General features: G+C 52.5%; 1 protein-coding gene across 1 annotated transcript in view; it reads right to left on the minus strand.

Moving 5' to 3' along the window:
* Nucleotides 1–5,350: 5,350 nt before the first annotated feature.
* Nucleotides 5,351–25,124, minus strand: part of CNNM4 (cyclin and CBS domain divalent metal cation transport mediator 4) — a 34,461-nt gene continuing 14,687 nt past the window's right edge. The window contains exons 2-7 of the mRNA XM_060027315.1: nucleotides 13,052–13,195; nucleotides 12,626–12,760; nucleotides 11,448–11,617; nucleotides 11,089–11,185; nucleotides 5,962–6,143; nucleotides 5,351–5,647 (exon numbers count right to left, since the gene is read on the minus strand). Coding sequence (XP_059883298.1) covers nucleotides 5,450–5,647; nucleotides 5,962–6,143; nucleotides 11,089–11,185; nucleotides 11,448–11,617; nucleotides 12,626–12,760; nucleotides 13,052–13,195 — 926 coding nt within the window. The 3' untranslated portion in view covers nucleotides 5,351–5,449. The remainder of the gene's footprint in view (nucleotides 5,648–5,961; nucleotides 6,144–11,088; nucleotides 11,186–11,447; nucleotides 11,618–12,625; nucleotides 12,761–13,051; nucleotides 13,196–25,124) is intronic.

The raw sequence follows: 25,124 nt of genomic DNA on the forward strand, positions 1-25,124 counted from the left end.
CGCCTGCTGCCCCCTCTCGGCCTCCCGCGCAGCCTACCCCTCCGCCTCCCCCGGGCCAATCGTCGCCAGCCCTGGCGCCTCTTCCGCCAATAGGCGGCGGGCGGGGGCGGGCCCCAGGGTCGGACTAGGCTGCGCCGGGGAGTAAACAAGCCGCGGCGCGATCCCGGGGCGGGTCGGGGGCGTGGGGCTCTCGGCCCCGCGGGGCTCGGCCGCGATTCCCGGGGCTGGGGCTGGGGCTGGGGCTGGCTGGCGTCCGGAGGGCGCGGAGTGGCGAACTGGCCCCCCTCCGCGGGCGTCTGGTTCTCACCGGCAGTCGCCGCTCACCGGGAGGCCGGGCCCGTGCTTTGGGAAGTCCCTGGCTCGGGACTTGGGTCGCAGAGCGGAGCGGCGCTCCTGAAATTGCAGGCAGAGAATTCAGCCAACGGAGATGGGCCGTTTTCTCAGAAAGGGACCCCCTGAACCACTGACCTAAAGGGCGAGGAGGGCTGAAAGAACCGGTGACTGGGCATCGGAAGCCAAGGTTTATTGAAAGTGTTTCTTGATCGCACCCGATTCTGCTATAGGTCTGGGACGTGACACACAGCCCCTGCCTTAAAGGAACTTGCATTCCTGCCAGGGAGAACGATGGTGAATACGTACACGCACGAAATCACTACCTCATTGGATCCTCACAGCTACTACATGTTATGAATATATTTTACCGGAGAAAAGTGAAGCACGACTCAGATACGGATGTTGGGTTTCAACGCGACCGGCCTAATATCCTGTTCGCCATCCCAGCCACGTTAGGAGACGGCAGCTCTGTCAGGAATTACTGTACAGTATCTGGTCACTCCACTTCTAGCAGATCATCCTTGGGAAAATAATTCCTAAAGACCAACAAGAACTATTCAAGAGAATCCTCCCAAAGACTGTGTGGTCCTTGACAGTGTGGAATGTTCTTCAACCTATTGTATGTGAACTTCACCTGGTTGGAAGGAAATAGACAACCTGCTAACACGACTTCTCTTTGAGTCCAGATGAAATAGGTTTTTTTGTATTTTCTTTACATTTTTATGTATTTTCAAATCTCCTAACATACATAGACTTTCATAAGGCTGTTCATGTACATGTCATTTAAAATGGTCTTTACAAGGATTCTATAGAAATTCATGTGCTGTGTCATGAAAACACTTTAAACAACAGTTTAGGCACTGTGACTGCAATTAAGTAAAATACGTTTGTGTGGAAGGTAATGTGCAAGAATGAATAAGCCCGTGGCGAGTGACCGGCAGAAATATTGTGTGAAAAGTTCCAGAATAAGCCGCCAGCAGAAGCAATAATGGCTACTGAGCCTTTCCACTGGGCTGGCATGCCTCTTTTGAAAAAAAAATAATAATAGTAGACTCAACCCCTTTGGTTCACACTTCTGTCTCCAAGTCCAGATAAAATGCTGACACTGAGATAGAATGCACAACAGGCTTGAAATGAGTCATGTGCCTGAAAAGTTAACTAGCAAAGACCAGTTCCAGAGGTAAGATGGGGAGAACACTCGGTCGGTATATCTAGACAGAGCTCTGACCTTTGACAAGTTACTTTTCCCCTGGTCTCGAGCTCCCTTGGAAAACAACCTGTAACTTATTTGGGAGGGGGGAAACCTTTGAGTAGAAAAACAGTTGGATCACGCTTGGAAAACACAAATAGTGAGTTAAACTGTGAGACCCAAAGACAAAGGACCCGGTACAGAGCAAACAAAGCTGCTCACAAGTGACTTTCTGTGAACAATAGAGGCCCCAACACTACTTTGCCAGCTTCTTTCTTCCTTGGCTCTGAGTCAGTCTTTGGCCCATCATCACAGCATCAGTGGAGACACTTGTCACCGGGCATTCAGTTCCCCCACGGGCGATTTTTCCTTTCTGATCATTTGGTTCAAGACATTTCCATGTTTTATCTAGTATTCTTGAGTTTCAAACCCGTAACTATTGTGTGTGACCCCTGGCTAATTCCTTCTTCTCTCTCAAGTCTGCAAACGTGCCTGCAATGTACCAGGTACTGTCCTAGTGCTGGGACTGCAGTGGAAATAAGAAAGACCTTGACCTGGTGGAGGTTAAGTTCCAGTGTGAGGACAACAGAAAATATACAAATCCGTATTTTAATATCTGACAATATGTGCTATGGAGAAAAACATGGCAATACAAGGAGACGGACAGAGGGACTGGGGCCAAGCTCTTTTGGCTGGGGTGATGGGGGAAGGCTTCTTCAAGGAAGTAGCATTTGAACAGAGGCTTAGATGAAGCAAGGGGGTGAGCCCCACCAAGACCTGGGAGGAAGTTCCAGGCGGAGAAGACAGCCTGAGGGGTTGGGGGCACCTGGCATGTAGCAAGGGCTTAAACGTGTGGAACAGATGGATGAATGAAATTTATTGTTGCCCACCTATGCACAAGACTTTGTATTTGTTACTCCTTTTATCTGAAATGTCCTCCTTCCTTTCTGCCTACCCAGTGCCTCCCTTTCTTTAAACATTCCCCGCCCCGAGTTGGCCCTGTCAAGCCAGGCTTACGTGAGCCCCTGGCCTGGGTGCACTCGACTGCACACACAGGCACCTGTGGGCAGGAGTCCGCCTGGCTGAAGCCTCGGGAGCGGATACAGTGAGGTCCCTCTCAGGCGGGCTCTCCAGCGGTGAGCGCTCCAACTGTGAAACCACAACCAGCCCCTGAGTGTGGACTGAGAGGCACCTGCTGCTGTAAGACCACATGATCATACTTTGGGATCAAGCTCCTTTCTCCTTCAGCCCCCAGGGGAGAGAGGAGGGGCAAATCTGCCCATCCCAGCTGCCCCCAAGCCTCTGGTGTCCACTGTACTGGATCCCTAATGGTGGCAGTTGAGCACCCTTGCCCTGTCTGTCTAGCAGCAGCTGGCACTCTCTAGCTCCCGTGACAACAGCCTTGATTATATATATTTTTGTAAGTTACATTTCTGCTTCCTTTTTACTGCTACACAGTCCCAGAATGCTGGCCCCTTGCCCTCTCATAGGTGAGAGCCAGGCACGGCCACTTCTAGCTCTATGACCGGCACCGAGTATCGACAGGACTCAAACAGGCCAACTGTAAACTCACCAAGATTTATACATATTTCTTTTTTTATTACCAATCAAAAATAAATTCCATATATCGTTTAGCAAATATTATCATTGTTTTGTGACAAAAGACACAAGAGTCATAACAACAAAACTCCCCGAGAGTCAAACTCATAACAATGCCAAAATAAATCACAAAAATATACAAATTAAAATCTTATGCAAAATAAATATGAGTTATTTGCTACGGTGGCTGTAACTCGCCTACCCATCCAGGGGCCGTTTGCGAAGGTCTCCCTACCACGGGAAGACACGCAGGGCTGGGCCAGGTCAGGGTACTGCTCAGCCCAGGAACGAGAGATTGGAATAGGAGGTGAAAAATTGCACTGGGAGGAGGAAGTCATCGGACCAGTAATATGTGGAAATAATCATGACCCTCTGCACAAAGTGATTATAAATGGGGACGGGAAGAGGAGGGGAGGCGGGACCATCTCTTGAAAGTAACTGTGCGTGCAAAGAGGTAGCCGTGGAAGTGTGTGCACCTGCTCCTTTGGCTTCACACACACTCGGTTCAGGCCGTGAGTCTGCTCCACCTGGCACTCAGGTCCCAGGAACACAGCTCTGCGAGCCCCTGTGTGGACTCGGAAAGCAAGCTGCTTCTGGAGAAAACTGAGGGGTTTTCAGGCCCCAACGGGGGCCAAAGGTCTGGTGTCTTTTTTCCTTATGGCTTGAGAACCCATGGCTGTCACCACCTTCTCTGCAGACTTGTAGGAATCAATTCTGTGTCTGGAAGAACTTTAAAATGACCAGGGGCCAGTATACTTGGTGCAAGACATTTCCTGGTCCCCAACAGAGCACTTGGGGTAACAGGACTCACAGGCTGAGGAAAGGAGTGAATAAATAACACTCAGGAAGGCCTGTGGAGTCTCCCTCGCCTGATCTTGGGCCCCCCCACCCCCCCAGCAACTGTTCCACCCAACCAAAGGGCCACCTTGGACCTTGGTCCTACAGCCTCCCCGATGGCGGGAAGCCTGCAGCACAGGGAAAAGGTGCTGGGGCAGGACTGCGCGTGGGGCTGGGGCTCTGAGCGCCCAGGACCATGAGCTTCAGCAAAGGCCAGGACGACATCTCACACTAGGATAACACACACGTGGGGAAGACGGGGCTGCCAGCTATGTGCCTTTTAGTTAGATCTGTAAGTGCGTGAACAAAGCCAGGTGAGCCTCAGCCACAGAGGAAAGGGCATGAAGGACCTGCTTAGGTTGGCTTCCTACAACGTCCTCTTGTCCTCAGTCTCTAAGAGGCACTGGGGTTTTGGATTAGAAACCGGGAGTCCGGAAAGAAGGGCTTGGTGGGTCAGTGACTGAGACCTGACTTTCTCTGTGGGGTGGGAAGGGGGATGGAACGAATTGCTAACGACGTAGATGCCCATGACCAGGTTCCCTCCTGGCCCCGAAAGGAGCATCGCAGACAAGTCCCCTCTAACGCAGTCGCTCCCCCAGCCTGGGGAAAACCTTTGGTGAAAGTGAGGTCAGGGCCTGGGGAGCAGGGGTTAGCAATCTTAAAGGTGTGAGACCCTGCCTAACACTTGAACTCAGCCCCATTACAAGGGGAGAGTTGTCCAGAGGGGCAGATATGAGGGACGGGGCGAGAGTCCTCAACGGAGCCCAACTCACCAGGAGAGCCCATCAGCAGAGTTCTAGGAGATTCCTGGGTCCAGCGATTACCAGGAGGAGGAGTGCTCCTCTCCGCAGTTGCGAGTGTCACGTCCCTGATCACGGTTCCCAGAATCCCTCGGCCTCGGTGACACCAGGCGAGCCTCAGCGCGTGTCCGGGCAATTGTTCTCAGCACTATTTGGTTCTTTGCTTCCTGGGAAGAACTTTCTTCCCTCCCAAGGGAAAACCTTCCTCCAGCAGGCCCGTGGGATGCCATCTCTGGAGGAGGCGGAGGAGAAGCAGAAAGAGGAGGCTTCCTGAGTCAGGGACATAGCCAAAAAGTCCCGGCTGCGAGCAGATTATGGCTATCGCTTCCCGGGGTGAGAAACCCTACCCCTTTTAAAGTTTTTGTGGAAAAAAAAAAAAATTGTTTTTAAATAAAGTTCCTTAACCCTGTCTTCCCTTCCCCATATGGTATTAAAAAGAGGTGAGATGAGCCTAGTTTAGAAGTGCTCCTGGTCGCCGGCCCATTGCCCCACAGTCCAGGGTGGGCAGCCGCCAGCTCGGAGCTGTTCAGAGGTCCCTGTCGGAGGCCAGATCCCCCTCGGGTCGGGGGCCATCTGGCTGCTCAGTCAGACAGGCTATCTGTACCCCTTCCGGCCTAACAGGCTCCCTGTCTTCGTGTGGGCCCACTGGGGAGGCCCCCGCGGGGCTGGCGGGGGACCCCGGGCCCTCCCGTCAGATGGCACCCTCGAGGGAGGCTCTGTGCAGCAAGGAGTTGCGCTCGTTCAGGAGAGTCGTGGTCTCGTCCACCAGGGGCAGCTCGGACTTGTCGGTCAAGTTCTCGGTACAGATGGTGCACCCATCCGGGGGGAACTGGGGGCAGTTCTCCATGCGTGAGGCCAGCAGCCCATTCTGGTACTGTTGCCGGGTGATCTGCAGGGGGAAGCGGGACGGCCTGGTTCACCGACAGCAGGGCCGGGGGGGCCAACCCTACAGGAGACCCGGAGAAACGGGCAGCCAGGAGGGAGGCTGCGAGTCCAGGAGAGAGGGCGTGACCCAGGGGGCGGAGCGGAGGGGGGGGTGACCAAGGAGTGAGGAGCTAGAGCAGGAGGGACATGCATCCGGGGCCCTCCGTGCTGGGTGTGGTGGATCAAAGAAAGAAGCTGCCGGTGAGACACAGAGTGATCCAGACGCCCAGGATGAGGAGGATGGTGCTGCCTGGGAAGAGGGCCATGGGGAGCGCTCACCTTGATGTACTGGAGGTCCATGAGCGCCCGGACGCTGAAGTCGGAGGTGTACTGGCCGAGGATTGAGCTGCCGAACTGGCTGCTGCCTGCCAAGGGGGCCGTGCTCGACGCCGTTTCTGAGCGGTCCGGGTAGCTGAGGGAGGCCGAGCGGCTGAGGGGTGCGGGGTGGGGTGGGGAGCGGTCTGTGGAGGGAGAGAGGCTGTCAGGCCGGGGGCCAGCCTGGTGCCCCTCACAGCCTCCCGTCCAACCTTGTCCACGGACACCCGGGCAGTAGTGCCCCCACCGGCAGTGGGAAGTGGCTCTCGGGCACAAACGAACGGAAGCTCTGCCTGCAGAAGGTCTGACCTCATCAATGCCAATGAGCTAGTTTGTTTAGGACTGTGGTGCAGTAAGAATTAAAAAGTCTACCCAAACAGATGAACAAAACAGAAAACAAAAACCAGAGACACAGAAAGTTTATGGCTACAAAACCCCTCATTTCCCCAACAGCTGGTCAGGCAAGGGTGACACAATGATGACCCCAGCATGGCAGAGGAGCCACTGTCCCTGTCTCGATGACAGCTTCTGTCAAGGGACATAAACAGCATACATTTTTTTTTTTTGCGGTACGTGGGCCTCTCACTGTTGTGGCCTCTCCCGTTGCGGAGCACAGGCTCCGAACGCGCAGGCCCAACGGCCATGGCTCACGGGCCCAGCCGCTCCGCGGCATGTGGGATCCTCCCGGACCGGGGCACAAACCCGTGTCCCCTGCGTCAGCAGGCGGACTCTCAACCACTGCGCCACCAGGGAAGCCCAAACTGCATACTTTTAAATTATATGCAAAGGAAGAACCTACAGTTTGCACTCTCTCACCACACGTCATACACCCCCCAACATGACACCCTGCTCACATCTCAAAATGCTCGTAAGAGCTCAAAAGTGTGCTCTACACGTAACCTGTTGTGTATGGAACAGTCCTGCCCTGTGTCTGCTGAGCCCAGCCAGTCTGGCAGGGGGGTGGGGTGCAGCAGGTTCCTCTCAGAGGAACCTAGAGGCCCCAGAGCTCCAGGCTTCCCACTCTGGGGTGTCTGGGGGCTGGGTCTCAGTCCCCCTCCCATGAGGCAGAGCCTGGGGTAGCGGTGGCAGTGCCTCTTCCCGCCACTAGGGGAAGCACAGGCCTCCATTCGGTCGACTGAAACCAGGCAAGGGGAATGGCTCAACCTCCAACCAGGAAGGAACCAGCTCCTTATTTTGGAAAAGGAAGGGCACACACATTATTGTACATCATTAGCTCTTATTTTAGGGAACACTCAGAAAACAATGAAATGCACCAAGAAGTTAACTGTGGAGGCGTACTGGCTTGTTTTAAATGAACAGGACGTGGACTAAGCTGATTTGCTTAGTTAACTAGTAAGTTACTAACTACTGAGTCAGCTATTCTAACAAACAGACCAGTGAAAAGAGCAACCATTGAATCTGGGTGGCTGAACCAAGTGCAACTGAATTGAGTAATACTCTACGTTTGAGTTTCATTCATAAAACCAGGAAAATACAGTCTGGATAGTCTATGATTAGGTGATATACAACCACTAGAGGACCATGTGCACGTATCACTCATTCTAACTTAAGCAACACCTCTGATTAAGTTCTAGCAAAGACCAGAAACACTAGGGATATTGCTTAATATTTGACATTAATTATTTGAATGATAGAATGCTTTTAATTAATGCTTATTAACACTCCAGGAACAGGAACTGAATTTAAACCAACAGAAATTAGTCACATGGCCTATTAAAAACAGAGGTCTAGAAATCTAACAAAATATGAAGTGTTTGTTTCTGAATAATGAAATTAGGATGCTTCTTAATTTTCTTAAGATTTTTTTCCACCTTCCCAATTTTCTAAATAAGCTGTGTTAATTTTATGATTAAAACAAAACAAAACAAAAAAACAGGGGGTTTGACTTGGTAAGTCCCTTTCTGGAAGAATATTCTAAGGACATAAATACAGAAGAAGTTTTTCCGTAAAGAGGTTTACATCATGCTGTTATACTTAGAATATAGACCCCCATGAATATGCATAAGGGGGAAAAAAACCAAATGAAGGCACACCTGCTTGGTGAAACTCTGTGTAGCTCTAACTAGAAAGCTTATGGAAAAGTGTCTCGGTTCCCATATTAGGTAAAGACATCAGGATTCAAACCATGTGTGCATCAACTCCCGGCCATCTATGAGACAGAAGCAAGAGCAGAAGAGGAGAGTGAGGCTGAGGGGTTGGCCAGTGAGGGCTGACATGGCCCATTCTGTTCTCATCAGACAGCCCCCTGCTCAAAGACCATTAATTGCTTTGTACTTCCCATCACTGCCAAAAGTTGGCTGTGTTTGAACGGGACAAGTGACTTCTAAATCACCTTTTTACTTTTTTTTTTTAAAGAGGATCAATTTTAAAAAGTGTGTTTTTGTACATTTAAGATGGAAAAAACTCCAGCTGTACAAGCATAATAGGGGAAACAGTTGACTGAAGTGATAAGTTTTTAGCACTGCTGGGACCCAGGGACCTTCTCTAAGTTATGCACTGAGACCAGAGCTCAAAGACACTCGTAATGCTCTTCTCCTCCGGGCTCAGCAGCCCAGGCCAGAATCCTGACATCAGGACCTCTGCCACCGCAGTATACATGGGATAGGAATCCCTCGAACTGAGTGATTCTGGGGCCAACACATTTCCCACCGACCCTGGGACAAGGCTTGGGAGTGTGACATATCAAAGGCCAGAAACAGCATGTTTCTGTGGCTTTTGGAATTTTCCTAAACACTTTCTGATTGGAATGTCACATTTTGGTTGTAACAGAGAAAAAACAAACAGTAACTGAGCTCTAACTAAACATTTTATATCAATTCTCTCACTGCTGCCAACAATTCTAAGAAGTGGGCACATGTATTGCTCCCATTTCACAGGAGGAAACCAAGACTTAGAAAAGGTAAGTCAGCTCCCGGAATCATTTAGCTGGTGTCTACGGAGACCCCATTCAACCAGGGCAGTATGACTGCGGCCACACTTCTAACCACCCAGCTGCTGCCTCCCCCTGGCAGGTGGAACCAGCAGCCAAAGAATGAAAACCAAAGCCTGTGAGGAAAGCTGGAAAGTTTTTTAGAGAAAGCTGATGGGGTGACAAGTCATCCTACTGAGGCCTGTGAGTGGCCCCAAGCAGCTGGTCTCACTTGGCCTGGCCGGGAGCCACCCTCCACTCCCAGCCTGTCACCTGCAGGCGTTTTTGTCTCTTCTCAAAGACTGAAGGACCTCTGGGGAAACCCTTCCAGGACCTGGGCAAGGGCACATAGTAATTGGGCCCCAGGCCAAGCACAGCTAGCACTGGTCAGGCTGGTCCACAAGTGTGAACAGGTGGGATGGCACAGGTGCTGGGCAAGGGGCGGGGCCCCCAGTGCCTGCTGGGAGCGGTTAATGCAGCTGCAGTGTGAGGGCTCAGGCGGCAGGTGGCAGTGCAAATTCTCCAGCCATGCCATGTTACCTGAGAGCCGGGAGAGCAGGGAGTTCCGCTTGCCAGGCGGACACCTGACCAGGGTGGAAGGCACTGGAGCAAAAGAGGAAAAGGTCAGTGATGGGTGGGGTGGGCGTGGAGCCACAGGAACAGGATGGAGAAGCAGACTTGCTGGGGGCCAGGTTCCCTCGAGCAGAGAGGGGGCACAACAATAAAGGGGACCCGGCCCTGACGGGGAGGGTGCTCAGAGCTGACCAGAGCCCTGATCAGAGAAGGGCAGAAGCTGGTGGAGTGTGCCCAGAGCCCCCGGAAGTCATCTCCCCTCCCTTCCAGCCACTGCAAGTGGGAACCTGGGGCCTCCACATCAAAAGACAGAGCCCAGGACCCTAACCAGGCTCTGAGGCATGGCTGCAGAGAAAGGGTGCTTGGAGGGACGTCCTGTGACTGTGTGCCCTGCTGCACAAGATTTCCCCAAGCTGGACCGCAAGAGGTGCTCTCAGGAGGGGCAGAGAAGTCCTCCCCAGGCCTGAGGCACCTGGGCAGGGGCCACCTGTTCCAAAACCCAGCTCTGCAGCCTTGTTTCCCACTCCCCTCCCCCAGGAGCCTGTTCACGCTGGTGGAGGAGCTGAGCTGTGTCAGTATGCACGGGTGCCCAGCCCCCCACATGGGGGTCCTCTTTGTCAAAGGACAGTAACAGGCACAACATCGAGGCTCCCCAGGAGCTGCAGCAGCCCCCTCACCATGTGCCTGTCCCCGGCACCAAAGCAGACTTTCACTGTCCAGCCCGCAGCAACCTGGGGCCGGAGGGGTCACACAACTGGCGAGGAGCTGAGCCGGGCGAGACTCGGGCCTTGTCTGCCGGGCACCCCCTCCAGCAAGGGGAGCCTGAGCCACCCAGGACTGGAGAAGCAGAGGGCGCCGGGGTGGCCAGTGGCCCTTCTCAGAGGCTGTCCAGTCCTTTCTTTGCCCCCAGGTCCCTTTATTCCATCAGAACGGCCCCTTAACCAAAAGGCAGTGGCTCAGCCCCCTGAAAAGCCGAAGCCATCTGCAAACTGCGCGGCCGAAAACCAGGCCCTGGCCTGGCCTCCAAACACGGGAGCCATGGGCCCCCTTCCCCCACCCTGGCTCCCCTGGCCCAGTCTTCACAAGTGAGGCCCCGCAGCCTCCCTCCACCTGCCTCCCTCTCAACTGGCCTCCCGCCGTCACGGCTAAGGAGGGCCACTGTGGCCTGCTTGCCCAGTCGGCCCACTCTGCTGTCACAGGACCGCCTGCTCAGGACAGGCCTCCTGCTTCATATGGCAAGCAAATGCCGTCAACTTCCTGCGGCTCCCTGACTCATATCCACGCTCTTCCTCGCCTCCTGGTGGGCTGGTCTCACCACCTCAGAACACACTCTCAGCTCCCTCCGGGCTTTCGTCAGAATCCCCTCATCTCTTCCCTCCACTCTCGGAACCCGGTCCCAAGGGGTGAGTCACTGCTCTTCCAGGCCACTTCCTCGAGGCCCTGGCAGCTCTGGCCTTCGCTGGCCTCCTCTCCCCCGAGCCACCTGGGTTATGATCCTTCTAGGAGGCCCTAGGTTCTGGGGGGCCAGTCCGAGTCTCTCCCCCTCCAGGAGTGCTGGAGGGCGGCCCAGACATGGCCCAGAGACTCACCAGAGGGGGACGAGGACAGGGCCATGGTCCCGTAGTAGGAGAAGGCGCCCGTCTCAAACTTCATGTTCTCCTTCCCGGCCTCCACCTCCACCTTCCCCTGAAAGAACACGGGTCAGGGTTACAAACAGAGTTGAGAAGGAAAAAACGCCTGGGAAGAAAAAGCCTGAGGCATGAGGGAGACGCGAGGAGTGAACAGGGCTGTGGGCCCCGTGGAGGAGCTAGTTCCAGAGCCCTGGAGACCCAGGGGCTCAACGGTGGCCTTGCAGGCGGAGGACCGGCAACGGGGAGCAGAGGCTCAAGGGCAGGAAAGCAGGTGAGAGGGCGGCTCGGGCACGGAGGCCAGGGCGGGGCAGGCGCACCTGCAGGACGAGGATAAAGTAGTCAGCCGGCTTGTTGCGGGTGTACAGGTAATGGCGGACGTAGTACTTGTTGTGCTCGTCGAACTTGAGCTCCTGAATGACGTCTGGGTACTTGAGCAGCCGCAGCAGGATCTTCTCCGATATCAGAGAGGGGCTGAACTGGGGAACCTCTGGAGGAGGAGAGAGGAGGAATTCACATGAGGCCAGGCTGGGCGGGGCAGTGCCTGGAACATGGTCACTGCTGTGCTGGACGGCTCCTCACTGCCTGGCCCTGCCTCCCCGGAGGGCATGACCTTGGCTCCGGCCTCAGTACATGCAGGTCTGTCACTGGTTGGGCCTGGACAGTGGCTCCTGCACTAATAAAACATGACCTCAGGCAAACTCCTTCACCCGTGCCTCAGTTTCCTCATCTGTAAAATAGGGATTTAAAACTTCATGGGGTCGCTGTTTGGTGAAATGGGATAAAAGACATAGGACACTTAGACACACGCTTGCCACATGCGAAGTGCCTAATAAACGTGACTATCACGACTGTCAGTATCCATGTCATCAATAGCCCGGCAGGAAAAGCACAGGAGAGGGAAGGATCACAGCTTTAGCAAGTGAGGGCTGGGAAGGAAGTCAGACTGAGGGGAGAGGACAGAGCAGGCGGGCGTTTTCCTAATCAATCACCCGGGTCTCCAAGGGAGCTTTGAGTCAGGGGTGAGAAGAGAGAAAAGTCATTGACCTAGAAGTCAGGTCCCGAGGGGCCCAGCAGATGCAGGCGGAGGGGAGGCAGAGAGATAAGGGAGCTGGATCCAGACGCTCAGAGAGGATGAGCATGCAGGGCTGTGGGCTGTACCCAGGGGGAGGGGGCACATGGAAGGGCCTCCTTCTCCCTCCTCAACGGGGAGCCCGGTGCCCACCTCAGGTCCTCCCAGCACAAAACAGCCAAAACAAAGCCGGATGGTTCCTGGAAGTTTGTAGCAGCAGCCCATTAACGGGGAAAACAAACCACAGGGATCTTCGGTGGGGATGGAAGGAAAACACCTCGCCCCCTTCCAGAGGCAGGTGCGCGTGCCCCAGGCCCTTCATCTGCTGTAGCCCTTGTCCCCTGGGGAGGAGTAACCAGAGGCCCAGTACGTCTCCCTCCGGGGCTGTATCCCACCGACACCCGAAGGCCCTCCTCATGCTCTTACCCGTGGACAGGAAGCGATGAGCAGCCAGAAGTAGCTGAGGAGAAATTTTCACCTTGAGTTCATTGTCAGCATCCTTGAAGGCTGAGAAGTCACGCTTGTTCTTCTCAGATACCCGTTTCCGGCTTCGGTTGTCAGCTGCAAGAGAAGGAATCTGGAACTGAGAACAGCATCCCCCAAGGACCGGGAAACAGACTGGTACCCACCCGCCGACTCCCAGCTCCACGGGCCCTTCTTCCACCAGAAGCAGAAGCAGCAGTGTCTGCGCTGAGACACAAATGCTGGGAGGAGGAAAGGCGGCTCCTGAGGACGCTCCGAGCAGCCCTGGTTGGCGCCCAGCCTCCCGTCCCCACGGCGGCCTTCCCGCCTGGGGACAGCAGGTGCCAGTCTGAGCAGAGCAGAGCAGGGCAGGGTGGGAAGGGGACTCACTGTACATATCAGACTCGTCCAGGATCTCGGACTTGATGATCTCCTCAATGACGTCCTCCAGGGTGACCAGGCCCAGCACCTCGTAGAAGGGGTCACCTTCGCCCTCGTTGTTCACCTTCTGCACGATGGCCAGGTGGGACTTCCCTGCGGGGACAATATAATGAGTCAAACAAGAGCAGAGGGACCAGTCATGAGACTCCTCGACCAAAAGTTAACACATTTGGGGTCATAAGTCACTGGGGTGGGGTCATGAACGGCCTTTTTTCCCTTTTGTGCATTTCCTGAAGCTTCTATTGCAAACAGACATTGCTTTCATGGAGAGGAAAACCAAAGTATTTTTCAATTTAAAGGCATTTAATTAAGGACCATTTGTTTAAATAGAATGAAAATGGCAAGGCCCTGCCTGGTGCCGCGCACCAGGGGCTCCTGGGACCCCTGGAAAGGGGAGAGACCCACCCTGATAACTCGTGGACAGAGGCAGCATTGGTCAGAGCCCTGCGTGCACCAGCTGGACATGGGGCTCCCCAGGGGGCCCACGCCGCCCCCCCATGGGCCTCAAAGGCCACTCACGTCCCTTCATCCAGTGCTCCCTGGCAAAACTTCCCTGCGTGTACCCAGGGGCCGTGATCCTGCCCAAGGCAAGGGCTCTCAGTACCCAAAGCCATTAACAAATTAGCCCAGGCTATAATTAGGCCAGGCAGGTACTATAATTAGAGGAGGGCCACCCTTGGAGGCAAGAAAGAAAGTTAGGAGGCAGAGGATGGGGAGGAAGGACCCTCCACAGGAGCTCTGTGGGGCGGCAGGGCTTCCCAGGCCCTCCTTTGGGGTCCCACACTGCTCTCGTGCCCCTCGCCCCAGCGCGTGACAATGACAGGGTGACAGCCAAAAAGGACCCGGCCCCCACTCTGGGTTGAACGGGACTGTGTGACCCACACACGGGGACACGGGTCTAGAGCAGCCTAAGGGGGGAAGGCCCGGAGAGCTGTGAAGGTCAAGTCAGCTTCCCCTGCGTGACCCAGTCTCAGCCCTGACTCTAGCGCACGGTGCGCAGAGGATGTTCTCCAGGTCTCTAAGGCCTCGGGGAATCCCAGCCCCAGGATGCATCCCCGTAACTCCTAGGGGCCTCTGAGGGAGAACAGAGACATGCCAGTTCTCGGGACCAGCATCTTTAAAAATAAAGTGAAAAATCGCAGAGTACACCACATGGGGGGAAGTACTTTTTTTGTTTGTGTGGTTGGTTTTTTTTTGTTTGTTTTGTTTTGTTTTAATTTATTTATTTTTTATTTATTTTGGTTGCATTGGGTCTTTGTTGCTGTGCGTGGGCTTTCTCTAGTTGCGGTGAGCGGGGGCTACTCTTCGTTGCGGTGCGTGGGCTTCTCATTGCGGTGGCTTCTCTTGTTGTGGAGCACGGGCTCTAGGTGCACGGGCTTCAGTAGTTGTGGCACGCGGGCTCAGTAGTTGTGGCTCGCGGGCTCTACAGCGCAGGCTCAGTAGTTGTGGCGCACGGGTTAGTTGCTCCGCGGCATGTGGGATCTTCCTGGACAAGGGCTCGAACCCGTGTCCCCTGCATTGGCAGGCGGGTTCGTAACCACTGCGCCACTAGGGAAGCCCTGTGTGGTTGGTTTTTTGTGTGCGAAACTTTTGCACAAGGTGCCGGTCGCTGTGGTATCCTTATTTCCAGTCATGGTCAAAAACCTTTCAGCGCTTTGCCAGGAAGAACCATGGGCTCGATTAAAACTTTCCAGTGTCTTCAGAGCTGAGCCGGCAAGACCCAGAGCTTGGCCAAGGTCCTCAGCAGGCAGCAGGCAGTCAGGGCCAGAACCCCGGTGTCCGGCCCCCCGGCCTCTTCACCTGTCAGTGCTGCCCATGCAGGAGCGCTCTCTGGAGACAGAAAGGATGCTCTGAGGGGCCTGGAGCAGCCAGTTAAGCTGTGGCATCAGGCGGGAACCAGAATTAGAGCAAGGGAGCTTTTGCTGCTTCCAGACGGCACACCCTAATAAGCTGGGAGCGCCCAGTGCTGGGGAGACACGCAGGCCCCCACAGGCACTCTGGTGGGTGGGCAGGTAAACAGGCACACATTTCAGGAGGCCCAGTTGGCGGCATGTCTCAGAATTCAGGGTCCCTAAGCTTGGACTTGGAAATTCCACGGGTCGGAACTTACTCTACGGATGTAATTTTCAAAACGTAGAAAGACAGAACAAGCAAAGGGGTTCATCAGAACATTCTTTTTAACAACCTCAAACCTCGAGAGCAATGGAGCAGCAGTCCTTAACAGGAGCCACTGCTGTTCTGGGGAGAACGCGGCACAGCCGGATGAACCACATTGTGGAAGGAAGCCCTGGAGAGGCTATAACCGGACAGAGTGCGTGCTGCCATCTGCCTGCGAGGGCCGGTGAGGTGTAAACTACCCTGTTAGTGTCTGGAGGAGATAACCATGGCCACCTTCGGGGATATGTGGAGTTTGAGGGCGGGGCCGTGTTATCCCTTACTTTATACCCTTCTATATCGTTCTACTTGCTAGGCATGTTTTACTTCTACGGGTTTTTTTTTTTTAATTGAGAAAAAATGAAGGGGGGGAAACAAAATTAAAGCGAACAAAGGGAAACTGGTGAGAGGGGGTGAGCAAGGACCCTCCATGCCTAACCTGCCGCAGACTGAGCCCCGGAGAACAGGGTGGGTGTGGCTCAGTCCACAGGTCTTTGCTCACAGCCCAGAAGTCAGAGCGCCTGCAGAGAAGACACAGCTCCAGTAATCTGAGAAAACGTCCCCGTCCCCACTGAACCCTCTGATTAACCCACAGACTCAGAACAAGTCCTGACCCACAAAACAGTCACGGGTCACACTGGGCCTCACAGGGAAAGGTGGGTGGCTTCTCTGAAGGACCGAAATGCCCCTCCTGTGGATGAAACGAGCAGATTCCTTGAGCCCCTCTCAGCCCCCTCCCTGCTCCTCTCTGGGGCACCTTGGTTTGTGGAATCCACTGGTGGGTGTGGGCGCCCTCTAGTGGCAGCACCTTGCAGACAGGTACCCTGTAGGTAAGGCAACCTGGGGCATGGCCCACCGCCAGCCCTGCTCTGCAGGCTAAGAGCTTGGAACACTGCACTGACTGTGGCTGGCCAGTTGGGTCCCATGCAAAGGTGCTGGGCTGGGGGCCAGTCAGTCATCCTCTGCTGGCCCGGGCACAGGACCCTGGGCCATATCTGCCGCCTTCTAATTTATCTGCCCAGAGGGGCCATTCTTGGGTCGTAGCAGAACCATCTCCCCTCCTGGTCAGAGAACTTCTCTTGCCAAGGTCACCAATGACCTCCAACGGTGGGGTTTCAGTCTCAGATGACCTGCCCAGGCCACAGTCTCTGACAAGGGGCCAACTCTCTCCCTCCCCCTAGAAATCCTCCCTTCTCCTTGGCTTCCAGGACACGGCTCTCCTGGTGTTCATCTGACCTCAGGGCTGCTGCTTCTCCTTGAGAAGAGAGGGTCCCAGGGCTCAGTCCTTGCACCTGGTCCCTTGCCTCTGGACTTTAAATACAAATAAGTCAAGGCGTCTCAAATAAGTATGAGCAACCCAGCCCTCTCCTGTGCTCTCTAGACTCACATATCCAGCCAGCTGCTCGCTGACAGCTAGCTCCACGTGGATGTCTAACATCCTGAACTTAAGTTGGCCAAAACCTAGCTCCTGCCCTTCCTCCAGACCTCCCCAATCTCCATCCATCCAGTGTATGAGGCCCTAGGGGAATAAACTTTGCCACCTCTATTTCTTTTCTTCTCTGGCCACGCTGTGTGGCATGCGGAATCTTAGTTCCCCAACCAGGGTTCAAACCCGGGCCCCCTGCAGTGGAAGCGTGGAGTCCTAACCGCTGGACCGCCAGGGAAGTCCCTGATTCCTCTGTTTCTCTACCCTTCTACATCCAACCCACTCAGCGGATCCCATCGGCTCTGCCTGCAACGGACACCCAGAATCCAACCTCTTCTGGGAGCCTCCACTGCTACTGCCATGTGCTGAGCCACGTGTACCTCCTCTCACCCAGAGGGTGAGACCCCAAGTCTTCATCCTGGACCCGAGTCTACTCTCAACACCACAGCAAGGGGGACCCTCTTATAGGAGAAGTTATAACGTCACCTCATGCTGTGCCCCAAACCCTTCAGTGGCTCCATCTCACTCCAGGTAGACAGCATACTCCTCGCAGCGGCCTGGCGCCCAAAGCCCTCCTGCTGCCCTGCTCTCTCACACTTGTGCCACTCAGCCTCCTGGCTCTTCCTCAAACTCCTAAGGCTGCTCCCTCAGCCTGGCCTGCTCCTGCCCCACACACCTGCCCAACTCAGCCTGCTTCGGGTCTTCCTTCACTGCTCAAACGTCACCTTGGCCTACCCAGAGGGCCTCACTGAGTACGGCAACACTTCCTCCAGCCCCGCAACCCTGTCTTTAGTTTATCACCTACAATAAACAATAGAGGGCTTCCCTGGTGGTGGAGTGGTTAAGAATCCGCCTGCCAATGCAGGGGACACAGGTTCGAGCCCTGGTCCGGGAAAATCCCACATGCCACGGAGCAGCTAAGCCCGTGTGCCACAACTACTGAGCCTGCGCTCTAGAGCCCGCGAGCCACAACTATTGAAGCCCACGCGCCTAGAGCCTGTGCTCTGCAACAAGAGAAGCCACCGCAATGAGAAGAAGCCCACGCACCGCAATGAAGCGTAGACCCCGCTCACCGCAACTAGAGAAAGCCCGCGCACAGCAACGAAGACCCAACGCAGCCAAAAATAAATAAATTTAAAAAAAAATAGAACATGCTTGTTCCTTGTGTTTGTCGTTTTATGGACCATCTTCTCCCACTAGATTGAGAGCTCCATCATATCAGAGGCTGTCATCTGTGTTCCCAAAACTCAGAACAGCAAGCAGCACACAGTAGGTGTTCAATGAATATTTGTGGAATGGATGACACAGTTCATGTGGATGTGCCTTAGGAAAAGAAACATAACCAATGGGGGAAGGGGGAGAGGGACGGAGACTAGGCAAAGAATTATTCTGAATTTTAGTAATCAAGAAGTTTCTGTAGGGACTTCCCTGGTGGCGCAGTGGTTAAAACTCCATGCTCCCTTGGGCTTCCCTGGTGGCGCAGCGGTTGAGAGTCCGCCTGCCGATGCAGGGGACACGGGTTCATGCTCCGGTCTGGGAAGATCCCACATGCCGCGGAGCGGCTGGGCCCGTGAGCCATGGCTGCTGAGCCTGCACGTCTGGAGACTGTGTTCCGCAATGGGAGAGGCCGCAGCAGTGAGAGGCCCGCGTACTGAAAAAACAAAAAAGAAAACAAAAAAAAACCCTCCATGCTCCCAATGCAGGGGGCCCAGGTTCGATCCCTGGTCAGGGAACTAGATCCCACATGCATGCCACAACTAAGAGTCTGCATGCCACAACTAAGGAGCCCATGTGCCACAACTAAGGAGCTGGCGAGCTGCAACTAAGACCCGGTGCAACCAAGTAAATAAATAAATATTTTTTAAAAAAAGCAACGGGGGGTGATGACTTTAAAAAAAAAAAAGCAGCTTCTGAACAGTAATTCGGAAATTACTATTAACTGATTTACCATTTAGAATAAGAGGATCAACTCAGGACTTACATTTATGATTCTCATTGTATGGAGTTTAAATCTAACATAGAATTTCATTTTAACGAGTTACCTCATTTGATTATCAGTATCCATTCAACTGGATAATTGGATTTTGGGGGGAGCAGTGGGGTGAGAAATGAAACATGAAAATTGACATGATACATCTACTCCAAAAGCTGAGCATCCCACGTTTTCCAAGGCAGTCCTTATTCAAAGAAAAGAAGGCTGAGACAATGTAGCAAAATGATTATATTTGGCTGCCCCCTATGAAATTGCTGATATTTCACTATTTTTGACCAAAAAAAAAAAAAAAAAGACAATTTCAATTCATATGGTTTAACCTAACAGTATGGGGGTTTCAGTATGGTTTCTTTTTTCTTTTTTATACTTCCCTAAATAGAAATTCCAAAATTTCCATAACAATGGTATAATTAGAAAGAAACACATAAGAAAGAAAGAAACTCTTAAAAATACTCTCACACTGCTTTGCTAGGGCTTAGAGCTTCCTCAGCCTTCTAGATTCAAGCACTGCTAGGAAGGGGCAACCTGGCTGTGGGGAAGGGAAGGAGGCACCTTGAAATTGCTGTCCTGAGGTCACCTCTGGGCCACATCTGGCTGCAAGCTTGCCCTCTCCGCCCTTGTCAGCCTTTGTCCAGGTCAGAAAGCTGCACGAGGCCTCTAGAAACCCCCGCGGGATCGGCAGATGCAGACAGCAAGCCTGGGCCTCTTTCACTGCCCTCTCCCACCTGGAAGAGGGGGCAAGCAGAGGGAGGACCTGCCTGAGTCCCTCAACAACCTCTTTACCCTTCCACCAGCCCGTTGGCACTCACTGCCCCCGCGCCGCCCCGCCCCAGTTCTTCCTTTCCCAGCACTTGGAAGGCCGCGGGCTGTGCCGTCGGCTGCCTGGCATCCAGCTCCCCGCGGACCAGGACCAGGATGCAGCTCAGCCTGGCCTGCACCGTGATTCACTTCTCTCCACGAGCCCCCCATCCCTCGCCCGGTGCACAGCAGATGCTCCAAACTCTGCTAGAAACATACAGGGAGGTCTCCAGGGGCCCTGGAAAGCCCAGTCCTCCACCGCCCACAATGCCCATTTTAGCAAACAGCTGTGTCCTCCTCCCCCCTCCCCCCGCCCCGTAAAAAACCTTTATAGTCTCTCAAAGATCATAAGAAAAACACATTACTAGGTGCTGGGTTTCAAAGTCCACAAGGGCTCCGAGAGGCCCTACTCGCCAGCTCCAGTTGCCTTTTCTCATGGGGAAGATCCAGGGGCCCCAGATCAGACGTGGGATTACCGCCACCCAAGATGGTGTCCTTGGCATCTCTCTCTGGCCTCTCTCTCTGGCCTCCCTCGCTGGCCTCCCGGCAGGTCCCACCTCCTGCCATCCCAGGTTCCAAGACTGGCCCTGAGCTCTCAGGCACCCTCCATGGGGAGAGGAGCTGGCCAGGCAGCCACCTGCCAAGTGCAAACCCATTGCCCAAGACATAGCCTTGGGTGATGGGTCTGCACTTGCAGACAACGGGCACCCTGATTTCCTGGGAATCCCCCTCCTCCGCCGCCCTCCACCGGCCAGGGCAGGATTAGGCTGATGATTAATAGCCTGACCGCAGCCAGCAGGAAGAGCCTTGGCCCATCCCAGCAAGAAGCCAGGGGCCAGGGTGACAGAGGAACCAGAGGGGCAGAGCACAGCCCTCCCAACTCAGCTCCAAGGGGGTGGGAGAGTTACATGCAAAAAGAATACTGCAGAGCATCCAGGGCAGAGAGGGCCGACCGGACTGGGGAGGGCCGGGTGGAAGTTGTTTAATCAATAAGCAATTTAAAAGAACAGTGAGAAAATTTTTGTTAATTTTTTTAATTAAAAAAAAAACACTGAGGAGGTCCTTAATTTTAATATAAATTAAAATATAAGACTGTGGTGACTAAAAGAGTGCAGTACTGGAGAGAACAACGACATTTTTCCGTCATGACCTGGCAGTATGCGTCAAGATGTAAAATGTATAAGACCTTGGACTCCGTTTCTTTCACTTCTAGGAAAGACCTTAGCACAAAGAAAGTGCCCAGGCCATGTGCAAGGTGTGCCCAGGAGGGTCCACCCAGTGTGGTTTATGACACAGTACTGCAGCCACTAAGAAGGCTGATGTAGATATAGATTTATTTTAAAAGACGGTGGTTCACTGTTTGTGTAAAGCAGAAAGTTACAAAACAGGACAGTAAGAGCAATACTGGTTTCTTTTGCTTTTGCTTGATGCATTTTAAAGTCAACATGTTTTACTTTTTAATTTTTACATTTATAATCAGAAAAGAGAAGAAGGATGTCTCATTTTAAGGGGGAGAAGCAATACAGTTCACTGCTGACTCACTAGAAGAAAACGCATCAAAAACATTTGGGGTGGTAGGATGAGGGTGACTTTGACTTTTATTTCTTAATCATTTTCCACCTTTCTAAAAGTTTCTACAATAAATATATTACTTTTATTTTAATTAAAAATACAAGGTACACTTTTCTGCACCTCACATGTTGCCCTCAGAGAGGTCACCGGAGCGCAGAGCTGCTCCCCACTCCGCGGCCGGAGAGCTTGGATTGTGGGCACCAGTGTGGATGTGGATCTGACCCTCTCCCTTCTGCTGATGAACACATTATTGTTGCCAGGTTTATTTCTACTGCAAACAATGCTGTAAGGATAATCTCTGTATGTCCACCATTTTTGACCCACGTGAGATACATTTATAGTTGTGGAGTCACAGGTCAAAGGGCAAATTTGATAGAAAACTCCCAATTGCCCTCCCCAGTGTGGGTCCCGGTTTACACTCACCCGGGCGGTTCTTGACTCATGCCTCCTTGTCCAGATGAGGCTCAATATACAGCAGGTGCCCGACAGGCAAGCTAGCCAATGAATATCACCAGTGAAAATACCGCATTATAGCGGGTTATGTTTTTGTTTGGTTTTGATAAATTTATTTTATTTTTATTTATTTTTGGCTGCATTGGGTCCTCGCTGCTGCGCGCCAGCCCTCTCCAGTTGCGGCGAGCGGCGGTCACTCCTCACTGCGGTGCACAGGCCTCTCATTGCGGTGGCCTCTCCCGTTGTGGAGCACGGGCTCTAGGCGCGTGGGCTCAGTAGTTGTGGCTCGCGGGCTCTAGAGCACAGGCTCAGTAGTTGTGGCACACGGGTTTAGTTGCTCCGCGGCATGTGGGATCTTCCCGGACCAGGCCTCGAACCCGTGTCCCCTGCGTTGGCAGGCGGATTCTTAACCACTACGCCACCAGGGAAGCTCCAACGGGTTATGTTTTTAAAAGGAAGGAAATGAAAATGTAAGGCAAGACAAAAGGTAAAACAGAGTAAAGCAGAAAAAAAAAGACAGTGATAGGAGGACAGCTGCATGGAAAAGAGAAATGGAAATGGAGACACTGGGGCCCACTTGCCAAAACAGACAGGGGTCTGCAGGTAAAAGGGGTTCTAGAGACTGACCAGGAGATCGACAAGCCGAGCCACCCCGAGCAAGACGACAACGCAGTCACGGCCCCTCCGGGACCTTTCAGAACAGGGTCTCCCAACGGGGTACTCATCCCTTACACGGTTTCTGTTTATTTTTAATCCAAGATAAATAAGCAACTTTAGCTTTTGTTTCTACACAGACTGACCACGGGTGGGCCTGGACCAGGCCTGCAAGCCAGCTGGTCACCAGTCACCGCAGGTGACCACGGGGCTCCGGATGTCCTGCACATACACACTCACTCATACTCCAGCAGACTGGGAGCCAGTGCAGACAGGGGTTTACACACGACGTGGAGTACACGGGACCAAAGCAAAGCTCGCAAAATGGACAGTTGCTTAACAACTGTCTGGGCAAGGAAATCCCAGAATGAAGAGCACAGATGCCAACAAAGGCCAAAGCTGCCCTTCTCACCACCTGCTGCCTCAACCAGCATCGGGGGAAAATCAGTAAGGATGGAGTCAGGGCTGAGTGACTGGCCAAAATGATTCAAAACAAAGAAAACTATGTGGAACACAGACGTCCAGCCACTGTCAGTAATGATGAATCCCAGCAAAAGGGTATTTTGTGCCTTGAGAAAGTATATAAAGTGTGTGCTAGAGATAATAGGAAGTGATAACTATTAGCAAGACATTTTAAAATAATGGTTATTCCATTTTTACTTCTTTAAAATTGTTTTTGTTTTATATGTATCAGAAAAACAGTACATGTATATAATTTTTGAATGAATGGAGATACAAACTAAAACAATTTTTTTCCTAATAGGGTCCACAATCAAAAAAGTTTAAAGAGCTCTGTTTAGAACAGCCTTGAAAAGGTGGCCACACCTTCGCTGTCCCTTTGCACCGTAGACATAGACGCTTGGGTGTCCCCCCTCAGGGTCTACTTCCCCCCAGGCACTGAGCAGTCAGGGAGAGCACTTTTGGGGGAGGAGGGCAGGGTGCTGTCCCGCCCTTCCCCTCCCCTCATCAGAGCATCTCCTACGACCAACCCCACTCTTCACAGGAGGAAACCCCAGCTCAGAGAGGTCCTGCCCAGAATAGCACTGTGAGGAGGTGAGCAAGCTGGGATTCAGAAATGGGACTTCTCCAAATAGCCTTCTTTTAACCCAAGCGCCCCTGGGGTCAAGCTGTTGACAAATGGATGTGGGGGAACCCTAAGACTGTTCTCTAATTCTCAGGACAGGTCTTCACGGCTTTGATTTTTCAGTTAACTAGTAGTCCCTAATTTTTAACCTTTTATGATGGAAAATAAAAGCCTATACAAAAGGAGAGGAAATAATATCATTACACCCTTCACCTACCTTAAACAATTAACAACTCCTCTGGCCAATCCTGTTTCCTCTTTCACCCCACCAGCTCCACTGGTTTATTATGAAGGAAATCCCAGATCTTATCTGTAAACATCTGTAACTTTTACCCAAGCATTTTGGTGAGTATCTCTAAAAGTTAAGGACCCTTTAAAAAAACAAAACCACAACAGTATCATCACACCCAAACATATAATTCCTTAAGACTATCAACAGTCAGCACTCTAACTTCCCCAATTTTCTTGTAATTTTTTTTTTTACATCTAACTAATTTTTACATGTTTTTTTTTTTCTGATTGTGGTAACAAAAGTAGAAAGAAGGAAATTAAGATCACTTTTAATCCTGCCTTCCAAAGATAAGTACTGGTAACTGCTTGTTTTCTTTGGTCTTTTAAAATTAACATACATAGATAAAATATTATATATTTTCTCCACAAATTGGATCATAATGTAAATAGTTTTGTACTCCGTTTTTTTTTTTGTTTGTTTTTTTTAATGTTGAGCCTTCTTTTAATTTATTTATTTTTATTTTTGGCTGTGTTGGGTCTTCGTTTCTGTGTGAGGGCTTTCTCTACTTGTGGCAAGCGGGGGTCACTCTTCATCACGGTGCGCGGGCCTCTCACAGTCGTGGCCTCTCTTGTTGCGGAGCACAGGCTCCAGACGCGCAGGCTCAGTAGTTGTGGCTCACGGACCTAGTTGTTCCGCGGCATGTGGGATCTTCCCAGACCAGGGCTCGAACCTGTGTCCCCTGCATTAGCAGGCAGATTCTCAACCACTGTGCCACCAGGGAAGCCCTTGTACTCCGCTTTTTAAATACTTTGCATTCTTTGTATTTGCCCATGTCATAGAAACATTTGTAAAAATTGAATGGCCTGATAATATTTCATTGCACACATGTGTACATAATCTCAAGCCCCATTGGGCTCTTAAACTGTGCCCTTCCCCTTTTTCTGCCAATATGAAAATCCTCGTAATAAATATATTTGGATCTATCTCCATGTCCTTAAGATAGATTTCTAGAAGGGGAATACCTGGGTCAAAGGAGAGGGGTTTTTGGGGTTTTTTTTAAGTTTCTTAAGTTATCTAAGGAGTGAGCTCAGACCAACTGATGGTGTCTTGGTCCTCAGAGATGTGGAAACCTCTCCTGGAGGACACAGCCAGGGATGGTGCGGAGGGTGGAGAGGAACACAGAGAACTAGAGCTACATTACACAGTGGAAAGAAATAAAGTGCAGAGAAGACGCTGGCCCGGCTGACATGCCTGTGAGCGGACGAAGGCACCACCAGCCTCCTTTTGACTTTGGATCCTTCCAGCAAACTGCTTCTCTCTCTTTCCACCCGTCCTCTGGTCTCAGGAGCTCCCCTGGCCTTTCCCCCCGGAATCCCAGCTCCTGGCCATCTGGCCTCCCGCCCCAGCCCCCACCCCTGAGGAGAAGCCCCTTCCTCACCACTCCCCGCAGGACGGCTCACAGACTCAGCACACTTACTGCCTTCAGAGGCATCTGCTCTTTTGGATCTGTTTGTGCAACCAGCTAATAATCTACGGGCAAATCAACCTAAAAACTGGACCACTGTTAATGAGCCCACATGTTGCATGTTACTCATGAAGATATAATAGGAAATTCTCTTAAATGTTAACGTCAAGATAACATTAAGTCTGGGACTA

The sequence above is a fragment of the Delphinus delphis genome, chromosome 12 (assembly GCF_949987515.2).
Source record: "Delphinus delphis chromosome 12, mDelDel1.2, whole genome shotgun sequence".
NCBI classification, from domain to species: Eukaryota; Metazoa; Chordata; class Mammalia; order Artiodactyla; family Delphinidae; genus Delphinus; species Delphinus delphis.